This window comes from Nymphaea colorata, chromosome 5, assembly GCF_008831285.2.
Source record: "Nymphaea colorata isolate Beijing-Zhang1983 chromosome 5, ASM883128v2, whole genome shotgun sequence".
NCBI lineage: Eukaryota > Viridiplantae > Streptophyta > Magnoliopsida > Nymphaeales > Nymphaeaceae > Nymphaea > Nymphaea colorata.
This window is the reverse complement of record NC_045142.1, coordinates 3518237-3540756: the sequence shown is the minus strand read 5'-3', so window position 1 is coordinate 3540756 and position 22520 is coordinate 3518237. Positions and strand designations below refer to the sequence as shown.

General features: G+C 39.0%; 3 protein-coding genes across 4 annotated transcripts; all 3 read right to left on the bottom strand.

The window, feature by feature from the left end:
• Window positions 1-935: 935 nt before the first annotated feature.
• LOC116254065 (30S ribosomal protein S31, chloroplastic) lies at window positions 936-1828 on the bottom strand. Its single transcript, XM_031629128.1, has 3 exons — window positions 1585-1828; window positions 1421-1485; window positions 936-1244 (listed from the first exon to the last, which is right to left on the bottom strand). The coding sequence occupies exons 1-3, from the start codon at window positions 1754-1756 to the stop codon at window positions 1110-1112; spliced, it is 372 nt and encodes a 123-aa protein (XP_031484988.1). The 5' UTR covers window positions 1757-1828; the 3' UTR covers window positions 936-1109.
• Window positions 1829-2744: 916 nt separating this feature from the next.
• LOC116254063 (anthranilate synthase alpha subunit 1, chloroplastic-like) lies at window positions 2745-9764 on the bottom strand. Its single transcript, XM_031629126.2, has 11 exons — window positions 9237-9764; window positions 8955-9142; window positions 8642-8831; window positions 7015-7166; window positions 6598-6713; window positions 6241-6487; window positions 6018-6074; window positions 4281-4433; window positions 3905-3985; window positions 3476-3562; window positions 2745-3272 (listed from the first exon to the last, which is right to left on the bottom strand). Exons 1-11 carry the CDS (start codon window positions 9385-9387, stop codon window positions 2949-2951), a joined length of 1746 nt encoding a protein of 581 aa, XP_031484986.1. The 5' UTR covers window positions 9388-9764; the 3' UTR covers window positions 2745-2948.
• Window positions 9765-13575: 3811 nt separating this feature from the next.
• On the bottom strand, window positions 13576-21144 carry LOC116254977 (probable zinc metalloprotease EGY2, chloroplastic). 2 transcript variants are annotated; one of them, XM_031630663.2, is made up of 14 exons: window positions 20802-21144; window positions 20611-20692; window positions 19459-19551; window positions 18884-18976; window positions 18676-18729; window positions 18425-18529; window positions 17982-18056; window positions 17793-17898; window positions 17479-17572; window positions 15759-15912; window positions 15254-15461; window positions 14702-14862; window positions 14169-14517; window positions 13576-13956 (listed from the first exon to the last, which is right to left on the bottom strand). In XM_031630663.2, exons 1-13 carry the CDS (start codon window positions 20969-20971, stop codon window positions 14275-14277), a joined length of 1638 nt encoding a protein of 545 aa, XP_031486523.1. In that variant the 5' UTR covers window positions 20972-21144; the 3' UTR covers window positions 13576-13956; window positions 14169-14274. The 2 variants fall into 2 exon arrangements, with proteins under 2 accessions (XP_031486523.1, XP_031486522.1); XM_031630662.2 differs by having other exon boundaries at window positions 13576-13916.
• Between the last annotated feature and the right edge of the window lie 1376 nt (window positions 21145-22520).

Genomic DNA, 22520 nt, shown 5'->3' with positions numbered 1-22520 from the left:
AGATTTCCATGGCAACCATCAGGTAACCACTGAAAATCAAGCGAGAGAGCAAAAGGGTGAAAAAGAAGATGCATGGGCTCATCCAATTTAAGGAAACGCCACATCTTTAACATCAGCTATCTCCAAAAACTACCGATCCTAAAAGCAGAACAGACATATAGACCATGAGGCCATAGATGAAATAAAATTTCAGACGTTCCAACAGTCCATAACCAGAAGGTCAAGAATGTATTTTATTTTCTGGAAATGCAAGATACATGACGACCAAGTCATAAGAGAAAAATGAATGGACCAAAGTACTAGTTTTGTGTTTGTTTACAGTAAGCACAGGAACTGACAAGACGCCACAGCCCCAATAATTTTGAGTCCTTGACACTGGCAAGCGAATCTTGAGGAAATATGACAACGTGACAAACCACACTAAGAAGCTCCCTGCAGCAAGACCTGACATAAAATGTGCCTTTCCAGAAACCACGTTAAAATCCTTGACAACAAACAAATGAAATTGCATCTTTTTCTCAAGGGACACGAAAAATAATATTATCTCTTTTAAAGCAGATGTTTATTAACTGCTAGTCGGCATATTGTAATCAAGATAATGAAAACAAACTAGCGGTTCACTTTATAAAACAAAATATTCGGTTGCAAAGAATAGGATCGAGATGCTTAATTTGTAGAGTGAGGTTTCTCGAGCGGGTAGAGGGTGCATAATCAGATTTTTTGATCTCATTATGTGCATGAGCCATGAACCGTTATTCCACCTAAACGAAGTTCAGTCCTCACCATTTTGCTCGAGTGGATTTACTTGTAAGAAAACCATACACTGAAGAACTGAAAAGAATGAGCTATTCTATTACTAGTAACAAACTTCAAATTGTATCAAGTTTATATGTGTGTGCGCACATTCCCCTGCCCAAGAGCATAGTGTCCAAACATAAGCAAATGCCTGTATGCAACCAATACTTCTTCCAAAAGCAAAATTCATCAAACAGTACCAGTAAAGCATGAGGGATTACTCCCAAAGAAGAGTTCGCAGTCGATCTACAAGGAAAAGAGAAAGGAATACAAAGTGCATAAAGGCCGACTAGGGCATCGAACAGAAACAATTTCTAGTTAGAGAACAAAGACTCGTCCAGTTCAATCTTGATGATCTCCCCATCATCGAAGCGGTCCTTCCTTGGCGGCGCTGGGGTGGTGGGCGGCCTCGCAGGCCCTCTCCCTTTCTTCTTGTTTCTGGGCCTCGCCTGTTACACACCACACAAGGTACCCTTCGTTTTCATCCCTTAGACACAACCCCAAGAATTCAAAACTAGGCAATAACTATTGCTGATTGTACAAGGCAGAGAAGGCCAAAACATACACACAAAAAAGGAACGAAAATGAAAAGAATTATGGAGCTGAAGGTGGAGAAGGAACTCACATTGCCATATGAGTGTCTGAAACGTTTCCCTTTGGCGGTCTTCTTATCCCCACGACCACAGTACACTAAACAAAGAAGATCATCAACGGATTAAAATTGAGAGAGAGGCAGAGACAGGAACACACACACACACACACACACACAGAGAGAGAGAGAGAGCATACCAAGATGGTGGGTTTGAGGAAGGGGAGAAACGACGAGAGAGAGAGAAGATGATGACGGAGAGGAGACGGGGAATCCCACAGTAGAATGCCTTGTGATAGAGAGAGAAGAAATGTCGGGAAGGTGGCGATGGGTGGGCATAGAGAGAAGGTTTCCGACCAGCGCGAGCGCCATTGCTCCTTCTCTGTTCCTCTGAACTCAGCGCGGTCACAACCTCAACAAGTGGATAGAGTAGATGAGCAAAGGGCGCCTCATTTTCTCTCTCATCATATCCATGGCCAAAACGGGTCGGTTCCATACCCATGCGCGATCCAGACCTTTGCAGAGATATCTACTTCAGCCTTTGGTCCATCCGGATCTTCGCTGAGAACAAGATTCCCGACCAAAGTTCTTCACTAGCATTACTTTGGCGGGTCGAAAATAGATTCAACGTTTATTGTCTCAATATGTCCAATCTCAGGTCTCGATACAAGCTTTGAGAAGATTTTAGATCCATCCAATTTCACGTATTCAAACAAAGTAATAGACTTAGACCAACGATCATAAAAAATTGCACGTTAGAGATTCTAGATATGTATTTTTGTTAGAGTTTGCAAGTGATGTATGGATCTTCATTTCTGCATAGTCAGATTTTTCAGGGTTTAGATGACAAATGAAAATGGGTAGTCCATCCTTCCTGCAACGCAGTTGCACATAAGCTGCTTTGCCATAAGCTACTTTATCAAGGTGGGTGAGCGGGTGAGACCCACCACCAGAATGAAGGCCTAAACCCCCAATCTGTCATCTCTCCAGGGGCTCTCCAGGATGATACAGAGCCTGCAAGCTGACTAGGGGTTTCTATGTTTCTGTTCTCTCTCTCACATGGGGTTTCCAACCTTGCACCGGAGTTCTGCAGCTGTTCACATACGCAGAGGGTCTAGAAGAGAAAAAAGAAAAAAACAAGATCGATGGCATGCGTTTTGATCGAATGAAGCTATTTGGAGAAAGCACCTGTTCAAGCTTCCCCTGCAAACTTTCATATTAACAAACTGGCGAGCATTGAGCAATGGGGCCATGAATTAACATGGTAATGTTCAAACACTCACAAGCTTCAGAGTGTCTAACAAGGCAAAAGGAGAACAGAGAAAACAAGAGTGACGGCAGGCATTTTGCTCGAATGCGGTTAGTTGGACATTCATGCTTCCGATTGCAAACTTTTAGATTATCTGGGTGAGCAATGTGATCCTGAATTAACATGGTAGGTGTTCAAACACCCAAAAAGAAAATCTAAGGCCGCAAATAATAGTAAGGCCATTTATTCTTTAAGAAGATAACACGCAAATATCAACAAACCAGAAACAAAAAGGAACTCTGGCCTACATCACTCTTATTTATGGACAAAAGTTGCTTCAGCAAGATCAATTGAGCGGGCAAGGGCGGCAGCTTTGTTCTCGCATTCTCGCTGTTCATCATCTGGGTCGCTGTCTGCCACAATGCCAGCACCCGACTGAAGGTGTGCAATCCATTCTCTACGCTTTTGTGCGTCCTTGTAAGAGTACATTGTGTCAAAACGGGAATCTAAGGGAAACACAATGGTTCGAAGAGCCAAAGCAATATCCATGTCTCCAGTAAATGATACGCCACCAAAGCCACCGCTATATGGACCCCTTCTTGTTGCCTCCAACTGGTCAATCAACTCCATGGCTTTCACCTGTGTGACGGAGGGAAAGAGAGAAACAGTATGGCATGTGAGTAATGTTGAGCAGAATGGCAGAAAAATAACAATAATTTCTGAGAAAGTGTTACTGCTTAAGGCCCCTGTACGCCAGTATGTGCATACAAATCAAAAATTGAATCGAACAACTTGCAGCCGGATGATGCAAAAGATCTCAAACTTAAGAAACTATACCAGACCTTAGGAGCACCACTAACGGTACCAACAGGGAGCGCAGCACGCAGAACGTCCCAGCAAGAGAGACCATCAAGCAGCTCTCCAGTCACCTGTATAGGAGGGAATAACATGTTCAGGTTAGATTTCTGCCGACTTTATCCAAATTTTATAACATGAAAACAGAGATACAGAGAAGTCCAAGCTCCCAAATAATGGCTGTTTGTACAACTCATATATGTAGAACAGTAGAATGAACAAGCATAGAAGAGCAACTCAAGCACAGGAGTTACAAGCTTTTTGAACATTGTAAAATGAGATCACGACTGCAACAACAAATGCAATATCATTAAGCAGTAGCCCAAGTCAGATACTGAGAGCGCCAACTTACGTCATGCATCAAGTATCCTCTAAAATTGAATCTATATTACAAATTCAGCAAGCTTGAGACTCACCGTTGAACTGATGTGCATCACATGGGAATATCTTTCGATGTTCATGAGTCGTTCCACCTTCACTGATCCTGGTTTGGATACCTAGTGGGTAAAAGTTTAGGATAAGAGATTACTGAGATCCTTACCTTCAAAATACGAACAATAAAGACAAATATAACAGAGCTTTATCATGAAAATCAATGTAGAGGAACAAAGGAGTAGCATCTCAAACTAATTGAAAAGATAACTGCTCCAATATCTGGTACTCAATTTTGCAAGAGAACCTAATATCTTTCTAGATTCTCTAAGACAATGGTAACATGAAAACCAATAACCATGCAGATGTGTTTGTATGCTTTAAATGAATGTGGAATACAGATGGGTTGATATTAGATACCTTTCCAACATCATTCCTTCCCAGATCAACCAGCATAATGTGCTCAGCACATTGTTTTGCATCATTCAATAGTTGATGTTCTAGCATCTCATCTTCCTCCTCTGTCTTGCCTCTTCTAGCAGTCCCTGCTAATGGCCTATTGATAATTTTATTCTGCCAATAAGGATAAATCCTTTCAGAAAGTCAGCATAAAAACAAAGAAAGTGGACAAACAATGAGAAAATCTAGCATCTAGCTCAATACTTATGCATTATATCTAAATAACAAGCGAGATAAGCCAATAAACTAAGAACTGTAAGGGACAAAAAAACTGGATGCTACTTAGTTTCGTTGTTAATTTCTATTGGTCAAATGGAGAATAAAAAGGAAAAATGAAAAGTCTGACAGGAAGGAGATTGAAAAACTCAAGGAAAAAGGTTCACAAGCATTAATGGCACCCAACCTTCTCTTGTAGCACAGGTGCAGGGTACAGGTGTGGAAGTTTTCAGAAAAGCTTGGATGCAAGTGCGTAAAACAGATTATTACATATAAAAACAGATTATATAGTAAATAGGAAAATTAAAAGTTAAAACAGACTGTATGAAATTTCAGCTAAAACAGATTCTCAGGTTCACAGCAAACCTATGTGACACGGGTACGTGGAATCGCCCACGTAACCGTTCCGGCACGCTGCTATGCGGAACGGGGTATGGCAAGAGGGTTGGGTATGGGTTGGATCGGGTCTGGGTAAGACCGATCCAAACTATAAAAAAACCATTGTAGGCGGAACGGGGTACGACGAGAGGGTTTGGATCGGGTCTGGGTAAGACCAATTCAAACTATAAAAAAACCACTGTTTTTATGTTACGACTTACCAAATGTCGAGCTCTTCAACTCAACCCCGACTGCCATTGTTCCACAGTAGAGCGATGATGTCCGCGACCGACGGCCACGTCAGGCAGTGCAGGGCAGAAACTGGCGGCAGCCAGGTAAGTTTTTTTTTTTTTCTTTCTTTCTTTGTTTTCACTATTACAACTTAGGGTTCCGTTTTCTTGATTTGAGGTTTTTCATTTTTTTTATTTGAGGATGGTTTGTGTGAATATTGAATGTAAATCTATAGATTTATATACATTTTCATTTTTTGTTACCCATTATACACCATAGACACCATGATTCCATGCAGTATAGACTATAAGATGAGATTTTGACAACTGCTTAGTGCTATCTATAAACCAGGTAATAGCAAATTCCACCAAAATATATCTACATGCCTTTCTGTGTTAAACTTAGCCTAGACTCTGAGGCAGAACTCTTGTGGATGACAGTAAAATGTTGCACAGTTAGCATTTGCCAATAGCTCCACATGAAATGCTACATGAACTTAATAGAGGTGATGTCCTGTTGCCTTCTTTAATGCATCTCCTTTGGTTATCGAATGAAGTCCAGTCGATAAAGATTCATTACATGACACTTCAACTAGGACACATTTTGGATATTCCCCTTAGACAACTGTCTACTTGTATATTTTCCATATCCATTTAAAACCAGACATAAATAATTGTATATTATTCACCAAGAAACAAATAGTAAACATGGTCAAAGCTCAAGAAACAAAAGGGCAAACCTCACAAATGGACTAGAACAGTATGTTCCAGACTAGTGTCTGTTTGGTTCTCAATCCCACGAAAAAAAAGTTTCATCAATGCAACCATCAGGGAGAAAACTTAACTGACCTTAGCTGAGTGACAGATCTCTTACCTTCTTAACACGAGTGAGAATTTCAGGGCTTGAAGCTACTAGTATGCAGCCCCTTGCCTGGAAAAAGAAGACATCAATTGTAATGAATGAACAGAGACAACAGCAAAACAAGCTGGCATAAACGGAAAGAGAAAAAGTTAATAATGTAATACATGAATTAAACCAAGATTGGAAAGCAAAGAATCAATAACAAAGGAAGTATAGTAGTAGAAAGCAACCGTACTTGCAAATATGTCATATATGGACTTGGATTCACCATCCTTAATGCTCGATATACTTCAAATGGGTCTGCAAATGTCCTCCGCTCAAACCGTTGGCTCAAAACAATTTGAAAAATATCTCCGGCTAATATATGTTCTTTTGCCTGCAAGACAGCTTTCTTGTACCTTTCACTTGTCATGCTTGATGCTTTCAATGAAGTGTCAAAAAGGTGATCGTATGCTTTCACAGAGCCTGCAGACAGCATGGGCCTGGCAAATTGCAACTTCAGCTTTAAACAACTATAAACTGAAAGAATAATGTTAACTAGTCAAACATAAAAATACTCAACCAAGTGATGAATAAGAGAGAGTCAACTTACGTGTCAACATCTTGCACCCTGGATAATAGAATATCTAAGCACTTCTTCCCATCCTCATAGGCCTCCTCTGCTGTGGCATATTGGTCTAGGCGAACCCAATGGATCACAAATGCTTTCTAAGAAAACCATAAACATACAAAATCACACATGGAGTAACTGAACTCACATATGATGGACCAGTATAGCAGAAATACAGATAGGCATTGTCAAATTGTGGCTTATTCTGTAGAGATCACATTAGATAATTGCATGTTTGCATGCAAGAAATGTGTGATCCAGCAATCAAAAATATGTTGAATGGCTCTATGCAGGAGATTAGACCACTTTGAGTCATGTTTGCAACCAATGAAACATCTCTTGTGCAAGGATTTATGTCATTGGAGTAACATCATGAACTGTAAGAGAAAACATGCCTACCTTCTCCACATGATCAAACACTATGACATCATCGTAAAGTCCCAGGTGCAAATCTGGAAGGTTTCTGTCATCTTTGGGAGCAGATGAAAAGGGAATCTTCTTTTTCTCTACATAGCGAATGGTATCATACGAAAAAAACCCAACCCAACCACCTGAAAATGAGAACTTATGGGTTGTGATATGACATGGATTTAAAGTTGAAACATAAAACAAGTATAAAAAATATAAAGTAGCCCCTGTAAATGGTAAACACCAGATTGCTAATATATAACACAAAATTGAACACCATCATAGGGATGCAGCTGACCATATGCAGATATGACATTCTTATTAAGTTTCCCACTATGTAGTCAAGGTGGGACTAGGCAGCAAATCCCAAAAAAGGCTCAAATGAGGCCTAGTTGGTCCCATTTGACACAAAATATTGGGACAAAGAGAATGAAGGAAGGAAGAAAAGGAAAAAAAGGAAAACTGAGGGTTTTGAATTCCTCCATCTCAAACATGGTAGAAGAGAATCTCAAACATATTAGAAGATAGAACAAATAAAAAAATTACATTTTTAGCATTAAAATCTGAAAGAACGCTGTCTTGTTTGAAGCACCTAGATGCCTCAGCCTGGGCATTTAGTCTGCCACCCAACACCTACATACATTTCAAATATGTAAGTGGGAAATAAAATGGAGTTTCGTTGTGAAACAGGTTCAAGTATCTCTTCCTCTCAGACAAAAAAAAAATGTTCAACTCCTCCTCTCAGATGGCTGACATGGATGATTCACATGTGGAAAAGGAAATCCCAGCCTTTAAATGACCCGAACTCATAACCAGTAGCTAACTGCATGTACTAGGAAAGATCCAACTGTTATTTCTACTCAGTCAATCGCATGTTAAGTCACAGATAGACAGAAGGTCAAGTGAAACGTGCAAATTGCAACCAGAATAATGCCCACAGGAATACGACTTGAGAAGGTACATATCAACAAAATCAAATTACAAACACTGTGACGAAGAAACAGCAAGTTTGGGACTTACACATACAAAAACGATTGACAGGTTCTAAGTAACAATTTATGTATTAGAATCCAAATGAGCAGTCCCATGCAATGAGAAATCAAAATCCAAGAAATATAATCAGGAAAATGACAGCGAGAAAGACATGACACGGTGAAAACTGAAAGTTAGTAGAAAAACAGGATGAAAAAGTAGAATTCCAGCGCAGTGCATCCAAAGCGACCAACTAGAATCTGCCCAAGAATCTAATTTGAGTCTACAGTGGCCAATGGTATCCTTCCAAAACACTTTTGTAACAGCATTGGAACACATTCCATGCTGCTCCCAACAAGCGGAAAATTACTTCCGCCACATTTTCACATTTCTGCAAGTGGGCATGATTAAAAGCCTAAGGTGCATGACACTGGACGGCAATGGACAGGTTTAAGATTTGCACTCTAATTGCTATTCAGAGTACTTAAATGAGCTGAAAAGGAAATACGGTGCTCGTCTAATTGCATTCAGGAAGCAAGAATAGGATTTTCTAGCGTGCATTTGTGCTTATAAAGTTTATTCTTTAGATTTCAAACTCTTTATTCCGATAAGAGATAAAAGGCAAAAAAGAAGTACAATAACGCACCACAAAAAGCATCGGGTAGTCCATCGGTCAATTGGGGCTTCCACTTGTCCATAATTCTTCTTGGTATCACCATTGGATCTTCAACAAACTCTTCTGTTCTTTTCCCCATTCTATGGTCCAATATGGATACGAGGTTCTCCTTGGCAACAATCTCTAATGTTGGTTGTGCCCCAATAACACTGTACCTCCCCTACCAGCATAGTACGAGAGAAAGACAGTGAGTTTCACGCGGTCCCGACAACTAAACGACTCAAAAGTAACAAATGGAACTGTTGATTGAAATATGAGGAAGGGGCGAAATCCGAGTACTTACTACATTTGTTCCCTTGTATCCCTGATCGACGGACTCAAACAGAAAGCTAGGAGCCTCACGATCGTCTTCCTTCACTAAACAACGGTAGGCAAGAACTGGGTTGAGATGATCAGAGAATATGCATCTATAGAGAGGCAGAACGTTCCCATTTTTTGAAGCTTCGACGAATTTCAAGGCATCATCCGAGCCTGTTTCAACCACAAGCAGAGGAATAGATAATAACACCAAGACAGGCCGAAGAAGAGAAAAAGCTAAAGCCTTGAAGCAAGAAAAGAACAGTACCAACAGAAACAGTGGAAACAGCCATGCATTTAACAAGGGACCGAGTGGAGAGCTGCATAGGGAGCCTCCTACCCCCATCTCCGACGGAGAAACGAGCGGCGAGATGCACATTCGGGTAGTGGGTCTTGGCGGAAACGCTGAGGCAGAGCATTTCTCTAGCGCATCAGAGGTACCAACAAGGAAGAAAGAAGAGATGGGTCCTGTACTAGAGTCAAAATGGGAGCTGAACAGCAAAGAGAAAAAGAAAGAGGTGTGAAGGTTCAGGAAAGATGAGAGAAGTTAGACGATAGCCACAGCAGGTGTCGCCTGAAACTTGTAAGTGGGCGAGGAGGTAAAGGGAAGGCACTCTCTTTCTTTGCCTCTTCGAAAGAAGTGCTCGAAACCGAAAAATAAATAATGAGGGGAGGACGTTTCTGAAGCCGCCAGTAGAAAAGCAGAGACAGAGAGAGAAGAGACGGTAGGAGACAAAAGGGAAGAGAGAGAGCGAGAGAGGAACAGAGGAAAATGAAAATCGAGGGAAGGCAGTTTAACGACAATGCGATAAGATTAGAAATCCCACGCTCGGTTATTTCTGGACAGCGAATCCAATTCTGCCTTGTGAATTCTTAGGAGGAAGGTGGGGCGAATCTTTTTTGGTGCGGACCGAGACTGCCGCCATGGCTGAACATTTGAGTGAAAAATTGCTTCTCTACAGACTACACAGGGTTCAAGATTGAGTTTTTCAAGTCATTACTTGAAAAAGATTGAACCCAAAGCTAAAGTTTAAAAGCATGGTGGTGTTTTCGATTCAAACCACTTAGGCTGATCCAACTCCAGAACTTTGAAGTTTTACTGGTGTTTTGAAAATGTAAATTGTCAATGCTAAAGTAACATTGACGATTTTTTTTCCAATACGGAATTCCACAAAAATGTCAACAAAATTTCGTATCTGAATTGAATTGGGTAGCAAGAAAATTTGCACAGTTTCATCAAATTAGTACCTGAATTGAATTTGGTGGTAAGAAGATTCATAGAAGAATCGAACCGAAACCAAAATCACTTTTCAATCGGTTACAAGATAATAAAATGCAAATAAAAAGTTTATGAAGTTGAATGTGTCACCTTCAAATTGGATGTTGCATCGAATACGATTGAGACTGGTTTGGATCGATGTTGTTGGTATTGGGGCAAAAATGTGTGCAGTAGACGTGTTTGAATTGGAAAAAAAAAAGTCTCTCTATTTAGTTTTCCATTTTGGTTCCTGCATCACATTCACATTTGGCCTTGAAGAAAAATTGTCTGCGAACTTATAGTCTATACGCCACTCCTGTGTACGAGACAAAATCCTGAACTAAGATCGATTTTAACTCGTGCTTGAAGCGTTTATAGCCTGCCCTTCTTTGCAATTTTTGACTTTGCTTCCGGGAAACAGACAAGTTTAATAAATATCATGTCAACATCGAACCAACAGTGTTTAGGTTTTTGGAAAAATCAGAAGCCAAGCTCCCCACTTTTTCTTTGCCTTTAATGTTTGAAAATGTGTTGCCTTTGTAAAAGTTTATGACTATTTACCAACTACAGAATTAGGGGCGGAACTAGGATTTTGTTTAGGAACAGGTCAAATAATCCAACCTCAAATTTGGGTAGGACCAAACTGAATCTAAGTAAAAAAGAATACATTAAACAATTAAATTTTTTTATTTTTTTAATGTAATTTTTTTTCAACTAGTTCGTGGCGGGCCCCCTCCCTCCGCTCCTGCACAGAATCAACCAGCTGTACTAAACTCCTTGGAAGATGGTTCATGAAAACAAACATAATTCTCTAATTTTCTTGCAAGACCCGACAGGTTAAACATGTCACACCCATCCAAATAAAAAAAAACGTTTTTTTGAAGGCTTTGCATTGTTGCAAATAGTGCACGCAACGTAGGTCATGTGAAAGAAAAGTGGTCATGTGAAAGAAAAGTTGCTCGTGGAAGACCTGGACATCTTAGTTTACCGTATGTAAATACTATTTGCGGATGATGTCTAAGTCTAATATAGTTCTGAAATTTAGTAGGTTTAATATTTTATAATGCTAATGGTATTAATATATTAAGTTCTTTGAGAATTCATGGTGTAATTTGTCCTTGTAAAAATTTTAAGTGTGTTCTTATTATTTGAACTAAATAGTAGCAATTTTTCATGATGATAAATTGGGAATCAAAGCCTTTTATTTTATTGCAACTTATAAAGACAGTTAAACAACATATAGTTAACAGTAGATTCTCTGTATATTTGACAAAAAGTAAAAAAAAAAAAAAAAGGAAAAAAAACTTTGCAACATGTCACTCTGCTAAAAAATAGTAAGCCCAAGTAAGGATTTTGAAACTGGCTGTCACAGCTAAGTCTCAATTAAAAACAGTAGTAAACTCTTCCACCAAAAAGAAAAGCACTTGTTTAATTGCATCTCTCGAAAACTAAACGCATCCTTCAAAAATAGAATGGAATTTCAAGCTCATTTCATTTTAAAATTGAAACCCACGTCTCATATCATTTATTTTTGGACAATTAGCTCTGTATGTACTTTTTTTATCTTACTTTTTACTGACTTCCATGATTCTTTATTAATTTAACTTTTTGCACCTAATTGTTTTTCACATTTATACTTTTTGCTGATGTCCGTTTGTTATCAATTTTGGGGCTTGCCTTTGAGGTTCATGACTTCATCTTCCTACACTTTTTCAGTACGCTTTGTAGGTCCACTTCATATCTTGATAGCAATGGCAAAAGAAACGCATGCAAGACGTTACAAAGCCAAGTTTTTACTTTCTAATGCTGGAAAGAATGAATAAGAAAAGTGAGAAAGTATTTATTTTCAAGTCTTTTTCATCCTAAATTTTCATTTGTAGCGCCATTTTTCAGTTGCATTTCCTAATAACGCACCATATTTCTGGTTTTTTTGCTGATGACAGGAACGGAGAGACTCAAATTAAGCGACGACGATTGACATGTTGTCCTTAAGTTGATGAAACATTATGCTTTTACATTTTGTACCAAAAACAAAGTGCATCATCGTCATTTTCTTTAATCATAAGATTCACAACTCTTATTTTAATTAAGCCAGATAGAAAGTTTGTATGCTAGGGCCTTAAAACCGGGGCTTGCGTAAAGAAGACAATAAAACTATGACTGATATGAAAAAAAAAACAAGGCCTATATTTGAGAAGGTATGGAAAAGAATGGTAGCCATTAATGTGTTTGGTTGGTTAATTAATGAGAAAAAGGAGCAAAAACAAAAAATAATGTTTGGATGCAAAGTAAAGAAAAAGAGAAGTAAGGAAGAACAAAATAAATTCAAACGCTCCAAAATTGAAAAATACTGAAAGTAGGAAACTGCGGTATCCTTTCCTTTCATTTTCTTTCTTATCCTTTCCTTCATTGTCTCCTTTCATCTCCTTTCTCCTTTCCATACATTCCTTTTCCTCCATCCAAACATGACATAACAGTTGAGATCTGATAAGAATCAGATTCAAAACAGCCAAAAATACCCAAAACATTGTTGGGTTGGGAAATCCGCCCTGTTTGCAACCCAACTTGACGTGGTAAGCCAACTCATACCTTCAAGCATTAACTCTTTTGAGAGAGAGTGTGAGAGATAGCATTTTGAGAGAAAGAGTGTGAGAGCAACGTCGACCAGATGGAGGAATGAACGGGCATTAACTCGTTTGAGAGAGTGTGACAGCAACGAGGAGCAGATGGAGGAATGGACAGGCCCGCTCTAGCCCAGCGTGGCCAAAGCCGAAAACCATTGGAGTCCACGTGAAAGGAGAAAAACCGTGCAACGCTGCCGCATTGATGTGCACCCAAGATGGTCCATTGTCTCTGAGGTGCGTGCTATTCAAAAGTCACATCATTCTAAACTTAACATCTTCAAGGTTACTTCGTGTCAATTAATGCGAAAGTACATCATTCACGGCTACAAAGGTGACCGCTCGTCACTAGATAAATCCAATCGTAGTTATTTCCTTTGAACCTGACTCTTACATCAGTCAACGATCAGATGCCGACTCTAACTTTAACCGAAAAAGGGCGCAGAGGGGGCACCAAGATCAGATGGTACTTCTATAGAAAGAAAAAGCTACAAGTGGGTGTAGAACTAGGAAGACCTGGATATGGTGCCTGTATTTTATACTGTCCTGCCATCAAAACAAACAGAGATCCAGTGTCCGGCAAGGATGTAAGTCGAAAGATGACAATCTGATTGACTCAGGTTGGCTTGAACCATTGTCTCCATGGATGGCCATTCACCTTTGTCAATGTAAAATGGCTGCGATACATACAGCATTTTAAGAACAGGCGCATTTTAGTGTCAATAATATCAACATTTCATGCCACAAATTCTCTTCGCAGTGGTCTATCTGCAACAAGAAAAAAGTTCCATGCTTCAATCAAGCAGATGAGAAAGAATAGCCTAAATCATGTACACAGTTTCCATGTGGTTTAACCAACTCCACCATCATGGAAGAGTCAACTTTACAGTCATTCCGCAAGCAAAAATGTTCGAGGAGTTCAGCATGTGTAGCATGCTAACATGACACGCTTCCTCCAGTTTTTTAGCCACATAATCTGCAGGTCGATCAAAACTGTATCTTCCGAGCTCTGGGGCAACCCACTTAGTGGAACAGCTGCGGATCGCTTCTCTTCTTCTGCAGGATACTTCTGGAAGTGCCAACAGTCGAAGTAGTTCCATGTAAGCAGACTACAAATATAGTTGAAAGTAAGCAGTCTAGAAGTATATCTGCTACCCTACTTTCTCCTTGAATGAGAATTGATGCGTTTGAGTGCCTATTCCCATGAAATTGATTGCACTCAGCCATTCAGCCAGCTAAGCTACCCATACGAAAGTCTCAATTGCCAAAAGATTTTAATCAAGAAAAACACAATTATTACTGAATAAGATGGAATACCTACCTGGTAAAAGAGAGAATTCCTTGCAGGTCATAGTGATACTTTACTGGTGGAAGACATTTTGTGCAAGAGCATCTCCAATTTCTGAGGCAGCAGCTTTTAACTTCTCTCATAAGATGTCTTGGGGTGCAAAAGGAAATGGATATGGTAGACATATAAGAAGGCCCAAGAATAGAATTGAAATTCCAAGAGCAACACTTTTGTTGTCTGGATGAGTTATTTCCTCTGAAAGCGGAGAAATTGGTCCTCTTTGCAGAAAGAATATCAAGGCAACCCAATAAAATGCAACGTCATTGAATAATGAAGAGACTCCAAGGAGTGCAATGGAGGCACCAGTTATACGAGCCCATGCCTGACACATACAAGTTATCTGTTTGTTAATCTTCGGGAATTTTGTGGTAGTGAAAGCTGAAGGTGCTTCGTAGAAGGTGATAAACAAATAATAGAAACTCAAAACAATGATGTTGTCAACATACAACTGGTTGACTTTAAGCAGATTGGAGTGTCCTCTACTCCTCTTTTACTGAGGCTCATACCTTTCTTCCCCACAAAGCAAATGCGATGCGGCCTCCATCAAGTTCCCCTGCAGGAATGCTATTTATAGCATTTATTAGAAGTCCAGACCATGCCCATAAAACCAGGGGGTTGATAGATAAAGGAGTTCCCTCTTTTACTACATCCCCAAGAAGCAGTTTGGCTGCAAGAGCGGATCATGGAAATCAACAATTAAACACCTCCACTGACAAAGCAATAAGGAAAGAGAATGCAAGCATAAACATATCCATACAGAAAATGAACACATAGGGACACATAAAGCTCACAATTCTTGGTCAATGTCAACAAATTCATGATCTTATTTGAATTACCATGACCAACAACTATGTTAACCATCCTTAAGAAAGTGTTATCATGAGCATAAAATCTAAAAAAAACATTTCCTGCATTTCTAAACTATAATGTGTTAGTTCATAAATTATAAGATCACCCTATGCAGGTAATTGTTTTGAAATGCCAAGACATCAAAATTCTTTCATGCCAGAAATAACCATTGAGCTTTACACCAAAATGATGATGTGACTTGCACTCACCAAGACCACCAACAAGGAGAGATTCATGAAAAACAGATGGATCAACTACAATTCCAAGCCCATCAGCAGGTGGCAAAATAAAACCCAGAAGCAGGAAAATTAAACCCAGTGAGAACCCAGCTAAAGGACCAGCAGCAGCCAATTTGAGAAGGTCTTGCCTATTGCGTATGATACTTAAGATTCTTGTGATGGCACCAAAAGAACCGATCTGCAAGCAAGCCACATCAGCAAAGTTAAAGGAAAGAAAACATATATAAAGAAGAAACCTAAAAAAAAAAAAAAGTATAGATTTGACATTGGCAATTGACAAATGTGCAAGCTCGTAATGGATACATCTAGCTGCTTCTAATAAGCACAGAGGCAACAAATATTCAGGCTACCAACCCCACTCCCAAGATTGAGTTGAGTCATATACCTGAAACATAGAGTTTCCTTGGAGAGAGTGACCAAAAGCTGAGAAAAATGAGATAATTACAGTGGAGAAAGAGCAAAATAGAGAATCTACCTGCCAGCTAGGAACAAAATATGGAACACCAAGCTTAGCCCCCATAGATTTTGCAGTTAAAATATGGCTGACTTCATGCACTCCTAGCAACCCTATGGTTACAAGGGCTCCAGGAAGACCATCCTTCAACAATTCAAGATTGTCAAACGTAGATCTGCATTTTCAAATATCTGAACATTGTAACTAAACAATCTGGTGTTCACAAACTCTTGAATTGTCTACCATTGGTTAAGCTTTAAAGAATCATGCTGCATAAAAAGTAGAAGTATTTTCCAGCCAAAAAGATGGTCCTGATCCTGTCACTAAAGCAGCTATTGAATTAATAGTGCTACAAATCCACACAAAAAATCACCCTAAAAGAGTACTTTAAACTTTGTTTATTTACCACTCTGTCCTCTTACTTTTCTCCCTCTTTAATAATTTTCTTCTTCACGACTAGCTATCAGCTGTTCAGTTTCCTACTTTTAACATAGTTTGAGCAACTTTATCATGTTCTATTTGCCCACAGACATGTTCAAGTCAATACGAAGTCACCTTCACCTTATATGAGTTCAAGAGGTAGAAATAGCAGAATTCCGCATAAGAAAAGAAGCCATTGGCAACTAAGCCAACAGCTTGTCTTTTAGACAAATTTCCAAAGCTAGCATCCTTTCAGGTCCAAGCAAGTCTATATTAGGCCCTGTTCTAGACTTCCAGTGCGCATAAACCAGATTGAACATAATCAGCAGAGAAACATGTACAAGTAATCTTTCAAATCACTATGGTCAAATCAGAGACCGGGTAGCTACCTGACCAGATATTCATTTGGTCAAAAATACAGAAAACAGGTGCATTTTTTTTTACAAGGTTCTACTCTGATTGTGAGTCACATACAGAGGAGCCAGGTCAGACAGCTTGTAGAAAGCATCGCTTAACTTCATAGCTCCGGTCACTATTAGAACCATGTAAATCTTTGCATATGATGCAACAGAATGAATGAGGTTCCAAGAATCGAAGCAGGGACTCATTTAAGGCTATACAGACTCGCAGTTCACCAACAATTTTTATTCTCATTAACATCATAACAGAATTTTAAAGCATTTACTAGTCAAATGCAGCTCAATAGACAGTATGGCACCACCCAGTATTGAGCCATTAACAGGATTTTACTATTAAATGCCAAAAAAATGGTTAGAGATATAGGGTCATCATATCTGACAGTGTGATCCCCTGGTTATACAAGCTTACCAAAATACCTACTGATATAAATTTATAATAATTCATAATCAAACAAAAACAAAGATTTGTTAGTGATTCAAGAGAAAATGGCCTTCACCTCCATTCTATTTTCCACGTTATTTCACACCTTTCCAATTGATATTAACTCTGAATTTGCTAGGATTATGTAATATATACTGCTTCACAATGCATGTTAACAATAATACATACAAAATAATAAGAATAGGTCAAACAGCTTATCATAATTCATTAAAGCAAGAAAAATATGGCTTTGTTCAATGTGCCTTCTTCTCCTTAAAGAGAAAAGAGGACCAGCAAATTTGCAGGAGGAATGTGTTTCTTCATCAATCCAGTCATTTTTTCAGGGCACTAAGAATATACAAGCCAAAACCTATTATACAGCTTTAGTTCATTCCATTTTCAGCCCTAACAACAGATATTATGTTGCAATATTCTAAACCAAATTTGTTGGAAAGGAAAAGGAAATAGGAAGTATACATACAACAAATTTGACTGGAGCGCAGGTACGTTTCGAAGAAGCAAAGTGAAAATAGTCACCAGTCCAAATGCACTAGCGGCAAACCATTCAGGAACAGCTGCAGCAAGAAAACCATCATGTTATGCAAAGCAACATACACCTTTTTTTACACCATAATCCCACTCTTCTATGCCCTCTGACCAGACAGAACCCACACATTTGCCACATGCTGAAATAAATTGATTGGAAATAGAAAAAGCTGTTAGGATATCATACTTTAGAACCAAATATTGAAATTCAAATGGACAAAGAAAAATAACCAAATGATGTGCCAGTACCATTAGCTTCTGGCTGCAAAGTTTGTCTGGGAACTACTACTGCAATTGGTTTATCATCCTCTGGATTTGTGAGCAGGAAAAGTTTGAATTGGTCACCAAATTTATCCTGTGGCATAAGGTGAAAATTAAGATCTAACTTTCCTATAACTTGAACTTGAAGCGGTCTGAACTGTTTACAAAGCAAAGCACCTGCATCTTTTTGGTTAGCTTCTCATAGCTTGTAGATGCCTGCCCTCGCAAATTTCCCTTGAACAGCACTCCACCCTGGGAATGACATTGCAAAACACTTTTGAATAAGGTAGTTGAAGAAAGTTTAAAGAATCATATTGCATAAGCAGATTGTTTTTTACATAAGGCACATATATATGCACATCGAATCAATTGAAACAGTTTCTAGTTAAGAACCCACCTGTAAATGTGGAGATAAACTCCTAAAGGAGTGAAGCAAATGCAAATCAACCTAATAAATTTATAAAACTCAGAAAAGTTCACAACCATAGAATATTAGAGGTGCACCGGCCACTTGGGATATTATAAGCATTGTATAACTATAAAGTACAGATGTCATTTGGCATGTTGTAATACATGAGATGGAGCAAGTTACACATGAAACCAGCACACTAAGCTCTCACCTCATATGGCTCCTGGCTTGTGACGAAAAAAGTATCAAATCCAAATACTTGATCCCTGAGAATATCTATTGATGCCTTCGGAATTCTGATTGGTTCACCAAGTTGCTGGAGCAACGATTGTGGAAGCACCAAAACAAATGCAACACAAAAGTGAGAAAATTATCTCATAAAAAGCCAAATGGCTGAACCAAAAATTTTGTGTACTTAAGAAGCAGAATGCAGATCAATACAAGACTTGAAAGCAAAATCACCTTGACTCCCGGCAAGGGGGACCCACTTGCTAGTTCTTCAACCTCGTCATTGCCCTAAGGAAGAACAGTCATCAAATAAGTGTTTTGATCACAAGTTAAAGAAAATGATAAATAAATAAGAGATAGCAACTGATGCTTCAGATGCACACTATAATAACACATAGAGACACATGCATGCATGACCAGGCATAGTCATCCGAAAAATAACCTGAGTTCCCACTGGAGCATTTGAATCACCTGCGTCTTTGTCACTTGTATTACTTATGTCAAGCATTGCCTTCTCTTGGGATTGGTCATTATTCTGTGAAGACAGATAAGTGTGACAATCAATTTAAATGAGAGTACGGGCAAGAAAAGTAAATGAAGATTGAAGCAGTTGCAAACACAGTGGTCAGTATTATCAGTTGAGATATCTGGCTCTATCTGATTCAAACAGTGGTCAGCAGCTTCAACAATTCCACTAATTAAAAGCAAAAAATTTAGTCAGCAGATATCTGGATGATCGATTACTAAAATGTACATTGAAACTATTGAAACCTAGAAAAAAATCAGGAGGCTTGGCTTGCACTACCAAATGATCAAATGGAAGCATCTAGGATGATGGATAAGTAAAACAATAGCAAGCTTGAGGCACTGAGTGAAAATAGAAGAAATCAAGCATTGAGTTATTCCAAGCAGCAAGCGTTTCAGATCAAAAACCAGGTCGATCACAAAGATAGGATAGAGTTGATCGACTGTATAGCTTTCAGTTCTAACTTCTAAGTAAAGAGCTATCAAAACTACCGGGTTGGTGGATGATTGAAAATCAGTGGCATCAGCTTGCTGAATAGGTTCAAGTGAAGCAGGCGATCCTCCAACAGGAAATGATTCTTTCTCCTGCAACCAATCCATAAGTGAATTAACGATAACTATAAAAATGGAGAATGAAATGGTCCTATTTAGACTGTAGTGAAGTTTAATTATTTTCTACCTACAAAATACATCACAAATGTAAGTTAAGAAGTGTAGAATTTCAATAAATCAAAACGTGGAAAAGGAATTGAGTATGGAATTCGGATAAATTTCATCTTCTTCAAGCATGCACAAGATAACTTTGATGTCCTAAAAAGCAACATTCCCTTGATCAACCAGATCGCAATACACCATCATTCATTGAAGGGGATAGTCCTTGGCTTTCTTTTGTCAACATCAGCCGAGTCGGCTAAGAATTAGAGCCTTGACGCTCGAAAAATGAGTACATATGTTTATCATCGTTAAATAGTTGCCACAGAGGTCCTGCAATAATGAAGAGCATCTGATTTGCTGTTAATCCAACAGAATGGCCTTACTTTTCAGTTCGCCGGCCAAAGAATATCATGTATCATACTGCTGGGTGCCAGTGTATTGAAGTCTCAGTTGCCCGTATTTGGACATTGATAGCCATAATTATTTTAATAAACTTGATCCCGTTAGCATCTAAAGATCATTAACCTCATGTGTTTTTGCCAAACATTTAGAATTAAAAGCAACCGGTAACATCGTCACAATGTGCGATGGAACATGGGTTCCTGTAACTCAGCAGACAAAATGCATGAAGAATCAGGTGCATCTTCTCCTCATAAACGACTCGAAGTTGCGCAAGCATCAGCTCCAGAGCTACTAAATCTAGTCTTGTCTTACGATGGTCATTCGAATAAACATTGATCCTCAATAGTTTACGGAAAAATTACAATTTCCCACAGCCGACCACGAGTCTAATGCCAAAACAACTCGATAACTCAACAGAGAGCACATTCCAGTAAAAGAAGTATTCTCCGACAAGAGAGATTTCCAAGCAAAATGCACAGAAATATGGAATCCCAGCTGCACAGAATCATGCTTAACGTAAGAGAAACAAAAACATGGGGACAATGTAACGGTGACAAAAGTTAAAAACAAAAAAGTTTAAATGCCTACGTTTTCGTCATCATTGCTTTCGGGTCGCATTTCCGTCTCTGGCGGCGTTGCGCGAGGAATCAAACTCCGTCCTCCAAAGAGCCTACAGTCGAAAAGACGAGCCATTCAACCTAAAAGGCTAATTTAACATACTGCATACGGGAGACGGCGGACTAAAAATTAGATGCATCCGCCCGGAGATGACAATTGACCTCGCATTGGCGACCTTCTTTAGGGGACCAGGAGCTCTAACCATCACCCGGTGCGGCTTCCCTCCGAAAGAACCGAAGCAAGGGACGGCGGGCGGGGAAGGAATGGAAGAGAGACGACAGCCATAGGAAGCGGTGGAGTGAAGGGAGGCGGAGACGAGCAGCTTCATCATTCCGTAGCGGCAAAACTGCTCTAAGCGTCGGAGGTTCTCCCTTTCATGGCGTCGGAGAGCGGATTAAAAGGCAGGGAAAGGGAAAAGATCTGCGCTCGCGTCAGCGGCCCACGGAGGCTGATGAGCAGAGAGGAAGAGAAGAAGGAGGATAGGAGAGAATTTCAAAGGGGCATGGCGGCAATTATCCGCGGGGTTCCTCGTGGGGAATATCCTCTCCAAGAGCTAGGCGACGCGGTAGGAGCTACGCAGACTAGCCAGTCGTCGCCCGACACGTGTCGTAGAAAATCTCCATGCCCTCCCTCGGTCGGTCCCATTTGGCCATGAGTTCCCTTCCACCAATTAAAAAAAGAGAGAAACAGGGAGATATTTTATTTACGAAGCAGGAACAAATTGTTCTGGACAACTTAGATATGTTATTGTTACTTGATAACGCAAGAACAAACTGTTCTGGACAACTTTTCTATTTGAATAATTATTTTTTTGTGCACTTTGTTATGAAAATAAATCAACTGATTCATAGAAGTCGACCGATAATTGGGTGGTAGACCAGTTTTAACTAGTTCTTTTGAACTTTAAGGGGACGTTTGATAGCTTTTTATATGAGATGTGAGGTGTTTTGAGAACAATGGGAATATGAAATCTGATGATTCTCTAAGGTTAGACCCTCATATCCTTCAGTGCATGTGCATGGGTATGTAATGACCAAAATGGCCCTGATAAATTAATTATCGATTTGGATCTAGACTTTGGTTTTAGATTTAATTTGGATTCGAGAGTTAGATTTCGTGTTTGAATCTCGCGTCCAAAGTTTGATTTTGAATTTGAATATCTCGTTTGGACTCAAACATGGGTCTAGAGATTTGTTTTAGATAGACTAGTCATGAATTGGACTTTGGTAATGATATGCAAGTTTGTTTTGGGTCTAGGGTTGGGCTTAGGGTTCAGAATTAAATTCGAATGAAACAATTGAGAATTTGGTTTGAGTGAAATGGAATATAGTCCTTTTGAAAAAGATTGAGATGATAACAGAAGAATGAAAAGAAGATAATAAAAAAGATAAAAGTCTAAAATGTACATACATTCATAAAAAAATAAAAAAATACCCCAACCCCCCCTTTTTTTTGCTGGAGTGTATATTTGTTGTGTGCACACCTCATGCATGCAATTCGATCTCTAAGAAAATACATGCTGCCAATAGATTGTCATTAAACAATGAATGGCTGCACTTTTCTCTCACACCAGACACTATATATATATATATATATATATATATATATATATATATATATATATATATATTTTGCTTACGTGAGGGTATTGAGGGGACTAGAAAATGTGCAACCTCCTATTCACCTTGACATATAACCTGCTTCAGATGCATAAGTGATTGCCATAACAAGAATTTTACCATTGTTAACTTTTGATTAAGCTTGGTGGGCCCGATATTTTGTATTAATATATATATATATAATTATAACATTTTATTACAATTAATCATATTTATATTATTTTATATTAAAAATATATATATTTTTAATTTAATCGGACC